Here is a 7,652-nt window from a genome sequence, read left to right as displayed (position 1 = left end):
AAAAGGGAGCCAAAATGGAGCTGATGGGGACCGAGGCTGCCTCCGACTCCTTGCTGTCGCAGCAAGGGAAAGCCAAACAGTTGGCGGCCAGAGCTTTGTCTGTTCCTCACGTCCTTCCCCAGAGCCCAGTGCTGACTGAATGCCCCAGGACAGCTCAGGCAGGGCAGCAGGGGCTGAGATGGAGAATGACATTGAGGGGTGAGCGGCTGTGGCGGTGGCAAAGCTTCCCGGCACCATCACCTCATGGCCTCTGCAGGGAGGCAGCACGGCCAGAGTCAGCAGCTTCAGCTCTGAAAAGACAGACAGAATTCACTCCTCTTTTAATTAGAGCAGGTTAATCAGATGAGCACAATCCCATTTCCTCGCCTTCCCACAGGACGTGCAGTCACATCCAGGTATCAGCACTATTTGGGATGCAGCTTGCTCCCGCCAGGCCAGGGTAACAAATACATCGTTACACGACGCTAATTACAGAGCCTTAAAACTCGACGCCTCGTGGCCTGTGACAGGCCTCGTGTAGCCGTGACTGTGACCCCTTGGGGACACCAGAGCTGCCGGGTGTCCCCGTCCCTGCCGATCCCAAATGTTCCCCCATAGGCACCCCAGTCCCTGGGCTCCCTGCGGGCGCAGCCATCGCAGCCCGGCCGGCAGCAGCATCTAGTGGCCATTTCCTCGGTGTGTGCTGCTCCCTCCCACGGGCTGGGAATGCCTTATAAAGAGCTCAGCAGGAGTGATTTATGGAAACGTGGTAAAACAAAAATGTATAAAATTCACAACACAACGCGGCTTAAGGATTAAGGGGGAGATGGGCAGCGGAAGGCAGGTTCCTGTAGGACTCAGCCCCAGCCCCTCAGCCCAGTGACCGTGGGGGTGACGAGAACGCGCTGTGCTGAACAAGGGGAACGTCACTGCCGGCGTTTTGGGGCGATTCCCTTGCTTTTTGGTAACCCCGGGCACCCCCGCGAAGCACCGCCCGCTGCGGCTTTTTGTCCCCCGCGCCGCTCCGTCCGTCTCCATGGCAACGGCGGGGGAGCGGGGGCCTAGCGGTGAGGCGGGCGCCATGACGGCCGGTGGTGGCACCCCCAGCGTCTTCTTGGTGGCCGTTAACGGCCAGATCGAGAGCGGGGAGGTGAGGGGGGACCCACGGCGAGGGGCGGCCCGGACCCGGCTTCAACCCCGGCCCGGTCTTGGCTCCAGCCCCGGCAGCGCGGCCTCGGCCCGGCCCTCGGTCCCCGTGGGCCCGTCCCGCTGACGCCGCCCGTCTCCCCGCAGTTCCCCGGGTTTGATGATCTCTACTGCAAGTACTGCTTCGTCTACGGCCAGGACTGGGTTCCCACCGCTGTAAGGGTTCCCTGCCTGCCCCTGAAGCGCTGCCCGGGCAGCCGAGCGTGTGTGGCAGCTGTAGGGCATGGCCCCGCTTATGTGGTTTTCTCCCCCCCCCCCCCCACAGGGCCTGGAGGAGGGCATCTCGCAGGTCACCTCCAAGAGCGGTGTCTCGCCCACCACGCTCGTCTGGAACTTCCCCATCGAAATTACCTTCAAGAGCACCAACCCGTCCGGCTGTGAGTGCCTGGGGAGGGGGGGACGCTCAACACCGAGGTGCCTCCTTCACCCCCGCTTCTTTGGCAGGGCCGCAGATTGTCATGAGCGTCTACGGACTTGATTTTTTTGGAAATGATGTGGTGAGAGGTTACGGAGCTGTTCACGTGCCCTTCACACCTGGAAGGTGAGCAGACAGCCCTGCCAGCTTTCAGGGCTAAAAGACAGATTAATTTCCAAGTTGCAGTGTTATCGCAGGGACAAAACTGTCCCTATATCTGCTTATCATGACTTGGCCGTTTGGTACAAAGGGTGTGGATTTTCTAGCAGCAGTCCCTGGTTGTTATTATTATTATTGGCAATCCCGTAAGCTACTCCTTAAAGTTAGAACTGGCACAAAGACCACCCAAGTATGAAGTGCAGTATGTTAGCTCTCATCACTCTCTCCCCATCTCTCTCAGCACACGCTAAGCTTTCATTCCTGCCGCTTGAAATTATGCTCTTCCTATGCAAGCAAACACTTTCTTTGTGCAAGGGAAAGTATTGTTTTACTTTGAGGTGTTCAGTGGTCTGACGTGTCTGAAATTCCGCTGCCTGCACAAATATAAGACTTGCCAGCGCTGTTTGCTTCATTTCTGAAGGTCTGTACCTCTCATGTTTGTTTTAGGCATAAGAGAACCGTTGCTATGTTTGTTCCAGAGTCCACATCTAGGCTGCAAAAGTTTACAAGGTAATGATTAAAGGCTGCTTATTTTTGAAAGTTCTTGCTCTTACTTGCAAATGTCCATCCAGCTACTCACTGATGCATATCTGTGTACACTTTCTATCATAACCAGGTGGTTTTGAAGGTAAAGACACATTTTCAGGTGTCTGGATTTTTTGAAGAGTTTTCTCAGAACGTGTTAACTCTCTGCTTGCCGTGATGCTTTGTCTTTTTGTCATCTTCATGTTTGAAAAAGAACAAATTTTAACAGCAGACCTGAATTCTTGTACTGAAGGGCTGCTGACCTGTGAGCTGATTATCAGGTTGTGGATTGCACATAACAACTAAACCTGGTTTGGGTCAGAGCTGGTGTGGGAATCTGTGCCCCACAGACAGGATTCAGCTGATGTCCATCTCTTCGCTTATGATATCCTTCTCATAGAATCTCCATGCTAGTTTATCTACCTTTGTATTAAGTGCATTTCTGATGTACTTGAAGTATCCAAGCCTCTCTGTTACTTTGGGTAATCAGGCCTTGAATCAGACTGGTCTTGAAACTGCTTTGCTCTAGAGAGAGTTTGTCTAGCTCAGATATAGCTTGGATGTAATATAACGTGTATGAAATTTATTTATTTGTTTTTCTCCCTCAGAGAGAGGAAAACTTATCTTTGATCAAAGGAGAACAGCAATAAAGAAAGTGAATAAGTGTCCAAAACTCTATGCTGTGAACAAAAGCTGGGAGACTTGTTACCCCTCTTTAAAAAAAATCGTATATAATAAATTGTGTCAAATCTAAATGCAACCATGTGTATCCAGTTATTTATTTTCTATTTTCTTTTTCAAGTTGGTTCACAGGGAGACGTCCAGAATTTACTGACCCCAAAGTGGTAGCACAGGGAGAAGGAAGAGAAGGTAAGGCCCCAAAACCTCCCTTGCATGGCAGCAGACCGTGACTTGGCCACCCATTTCTCCTGTTGGCAACAAGGCAGTCCTAACCAGGTATGTGAGGAGTTCAACAGTGACTCAAAATCCTCTCTTAACCAGTGTTATTCCTGTCTTCTTTCTTCTAGTAACGAGGGTGCGATCTCAAGGCTTCGTGACCATTTCCTTCAACGTAGTGACCAAAGATATAAAGAAGCTGGGCTATGATGTGAGCCCGACTGACATGCAGACCCCCCTGCGTGCCTATTACAGAGGGGATTCATAAGTATTGAACTCAGAAGTGAGACTTGCAAAGGCTCACATAGAAGTTAAATGTTTTACGGGCTTTTACTGTTTGTTTCTTCAACGGAGAACGAGCATCTGACTGAACTAAGAAAATTTCATGTGAAACCTTTATTGAAAAAGAAACTCAAGCCCCTGGGGCTTTGGAGTAATTTTCTAGAGTATAATTATTTCAGTAAGTACACAGCTTAAAAATTGTAAATTTATATCATCAGTTCTATTTTGCATTTTTATGTCTAATATTGGACTTCTCAAGGGAAGACCTACAAAGAGTTTTTATAACAGCTTCTTTTTTTATATGTTACATACTTCAACTTATAGTTGTAATAGTTCTCCTTTGTTTAAAACATTAGTAAAAAAAAAAAAAAAGAACTGGATTTGTACTGATGTTTTTGTGATAGAAATGGGAAATTGAAATTATTGCACCTTCCGAAAAGGAGAGATTAGGGAAATGTTCCAGTGAAACACACACACTCTTCTCTGTGCTACCAGCTTCACTCTGCAAAATCACAGCAGGTATCTGTTACTGTCCCCCATGGTCCTCTAGAGTTTGTGCAACTAAATAAAATAGTTCATGCACTGTAGAAACAAACCCTTCCCCATTTTTAAGTGAAGCAACCGAGGCTTTTGCATTTAAGAACAAGACGGTGACTGTGTAGATTTTATTCTACATCCAGCTTCAGGAGAAAGAAAAAGGACAGCAGTTTATTTTACAGGAGTTCGAGAGACCATAGTGTTAGGTATATGTGTGCTGTGTGCTTTTAACTTCTGATAGAACAACTTGACTTTTAAGTGCAGCTGTTGACTAAAAAAATAAGCCTTAAAGAAGGAGCTGAAATGAAAGTACACAGAGTCTCGGTAAACCAACTGCATATACTGTAGTTAGCTTCAAGTCGTGTTAGTTACCAGAGCTGTACACAACAGTCAGGAGCAGCAGTAACGACCTCATCTCTTCCCTTAAGTAGGTCACTCCAGCCCAGCAGAGCCTGATGGTTGATGCTTTGGGTAGCCGAGGTTTTAACCTGCAACAATTTTAGCAGGCTTCTGCCAATATAATCAGATCATGTGTGGTAGTACGGGCTCAAAGAAGAGAGAATATCGTGCAAGGAAAATGGTTGTTTACGGAGATAATGTACCGTGGCTTTCCTTAGCTGGTTTTCTTATCAGAAGAAAGGCATTAAAAAAGCAACATATTGATGTTCATGTCAGCTATAATTAGGTTTTCCCATTGCATAACCTCAGAGAATGACCGAAACAATGTTGTTTGTTATTAGTGTGACACAAGCTCTGAAGCTAATTTGCCGTTCTCAGATGTCTTCAGCACGATGACCCAAAGCTGGCCCCCAGTCTAAACATCTTTTCTGCTGTCTTATCATGGCCTTTCACTGAATACCCCCCTAAGTTAACATTAGTGCTCTTCTTTTAGGCTGAATAAACCCAATTGTCTAAATATTTTTGTTTTTGTCTTTCTGCTGCCCAGGGTTTTTATTTGTTTGTGCCAGCATGGTTGTTTCTAAGTCCTGAATCATCCAAGATAGGCTGTTCTTACAGGTACAAAAGAACAAAGCGTGCACTACCGTGAAATAACTAGTTGCTTAGTCATTTTCATATTTAAATTTGGGCATGTAATCTCATGTGTTTTGACTGCAAATACCAAGAGAGAACTGTGAGACAGACTTAACATGATACCACCCTGCAAGTAAACTACCAAGACCTTGAAACTATAAAGAATAATGACCACAGTATTGAACTGCAGAGCCTCCAGTACAGATGTAAAGTAAAGCATCCAATAGGTACAGTTACTTTGTACTGAGCAGTGTGACCAAATAAATGTAATTTCTAAAAAGGTGATCACTGTGCATTAGCATCTTTTGTAGTATTTATAAATACTTTCCCAAACATGGTTACAGATTTTTTTTCATCTCTGCTTTTATCCTGTCATGTTTTTTTATTGGTTTTACACTTCCAGTAAGCTGCTCCACCAGTTGTTTTGGCAACTGCTGTAATCTCTCAACTGAGTCATGTTGGAATCCAAATTAATAAGTATTTCCTGTTGGCTCAGAAGAGATGCAAGGAATTTTGTTTCCTTTTTAAAAGTATTTGAGAAGCAGTTAGCTACAGTAGCAGTATAAATATCTGTATTTGAAAAACCTGAAACACCCAGACATTAAACCTGCCATTGGTTAAATATCTTTTTTCCCTTGAGCACATTTACCTGCCCCTATTCTAATTAGAGCAAAACTGCACAACAGAGATTCTAGTCATGAAAAACCTGTTAAACCCAGATAAAGTCCAAACTTCATGCCCAGAGGGATGCAGTGAATTTATTCACGTACAGCTTTACAGTGTGCTACTGCTGCCAATCTGAATTGCTGCCTGTTTGAAATGAGTAGTTGGATGCTTACCACACCGAGCCTGATCAAAACCAACACGTGTGTGTGCACAGCTTTGCTATTCAGAGCCAAGGTGCAAGGACCCTCAGAAAAACTGGTTAAAAAAATAAAAAAAGCTAGTGAAAAGCAGTGCTCAAAGAAATCACGAACAATATTACAGTAAAGACCATCTGATTCCAAGCTGACCCCACGCTGCTGCCTGTATTACTGGGGCATTTTGCCTATTGTCTGTTTTTTCTCGACTCGTGAGCGTTTTGAGCACATTTGTTAAGAATCTCACATACCTTCTTCAAGGCCTTGAAACGTGTTTGGCTTCTGGGTGTTTTGCTGCAGGAGCTTTTCAACCTGACACAATTTGCTCCTCATACAGTGGCAGGTGTGGGGGTGATGTTTTCAAGAACTGTTTCCCGAGTTCAATGCCGTTCGTTTGTTCAGCAAGGCAACTGTTGATAGAGCTAATAAACATGCTCTTCTCCCAGAGACAGGCTTGCTGCTGCTGCCTTTACGATATTCTGGACAACTGTCTCAGCTTTAAGACTTGGAACTCAGGCATGGCAGAGGGTTTGCAGCTGTTTCACACTGGAGAGAATCTCTGCTCTCATGACAAAGGAATAAAGACAGACGCGATGCTGTGCTGTGGTGAGTGACATTAAGAAGGAAGGGATTAACGATCTGTAAGCGCTCACTGCAGTTACTGTTAATATATGAAAGGTTAAAGAGCCCATACTTAAAGAACAGTGAAAACCCAGGGAAAAAAAAGTCTTACGGTAGTGGAATCCCAAAGTAACAGCAGCTGTTACCACCCTACTCATCTACTAGTTCATCATTCTCCTTTTTACTTCACAACTGGACTGAGTTCCCCACCTCCTGTACCACAGATGGTGGCACGAGGCTGTCAGCTGGCACGGCAGCTCCCGTTTGTTACGCTTAAGTCTCTCCCAGACAGTGAAATTGGCCGTGAACCTCCTAACTCCCCAGGAAAAACTTCATCTGGAACTCGCACCCTGCTGCTCTGCTGCCATAGGGTATGTCAGGAGACACATCACCACCACCACAACGGGTGAGACCTGTTAGGGGTAAATGAAGCCTCTGAGATAGTTGAGGACATTGCAGCAGCCTTCCCTCCTCTGCCAGCGTGGTCTCAAGGAGCTTTGGCAGTGCCACCTCGCAGGACACACACAAAGGGGTGATGCAGCCAGCTGCTGGGGTCAAGACAGACCTTGTGGGAGAGCCTTCCTGCCATGGGGGTGGGAGCCAACCTGGGAAGAAGCAGCAAAGGACGTGATCTGAGCAGTGTCCTCTTCCTGTCAGGAAAAGGAAAATTGTTTGGAAACCCTTAGGAACTGGTATTTGCAGCCTTTGCTACCGAAACTGCAAACAGCAGCAACAGCTTCTGCCCTCTCGTGGCAGTTTCCAGCCCTTAGGAGGGTGTTGGTGACTGCTAATAACAATTAGCTAACAGGATTGTGTGAAGGACACCCAAATCCCTCCTGTTCCTCCATGGAAAATTGCTCAGCACAACGGTGCCAGCTGTCCTGCTGCTGCTCCTCACCCCGGGGCAAACACCTGCCAGCGCGAGGAACCACCTGAGCTGCCTTGCAGGGAGCGGGACTGAGCCCGAAATCTGGGCATCTGCGAGCATTCAAGAAGCTGCCTTTGTCCTCAGGCTGCCGAGGTTACTTTGCAACAGGAGTATTGCAGCAGCTAGAAATTATCTCCATCTGAGAATTAGTCTTTGCAGACAAATTCAAGCTGACAACTGCTCCCCGGCAGTTAAGGAGCAGGAGTCTCCT

General features: G+C 46.8%; 1 protein-coding gene across 1 annotated transcript; it reads left to right on the top strand.

Annotated features, from left to right (window-relative positions):
* The first annotated feature begins 806 nt into the window (after window positions 1-806).
* On the top strand, window positions 807-4,914 carry B9D1 (B9 domain containing 1). The gene is given in 8 exon segments (XM_068699505.1): window positions 807-1,129; window positions 1,273-1,341; window positions 1,451-1,562; window positions 1,630-1,726; window positions 2,207-2,269; window positions 3,087-3,154; window positions 3,313-3,418; window positions 3,420-4,914. Coding segments are annotated over 8 exon segments (666 nt in total). The 5' UTR covers window positions 807-1,015; the 3' UTR covers window positions 3,457-4,914.
* The last annotated feature ends 2,738 nt before the right edge of the window (window positions 4,915-7,652 follow it).

This window comes from Anas acuta, chromosome 15 (assembly GCF_963932015.1).
Source record: "Anas acuta chromosome 15, bAnaAcu1.1, whole genome shotgun sequence".
Lineage (NCBI taxonomy): Eukaryota > Metazoa > Chordata > Aves > Anseriformes > Anatidae > Anas > Anas acuta.
The sequence above is the reverse complement of the archived record's forward strand: the minus strand, read 5'-3'. Positions and strand labels throughout refer to the sequence as shown.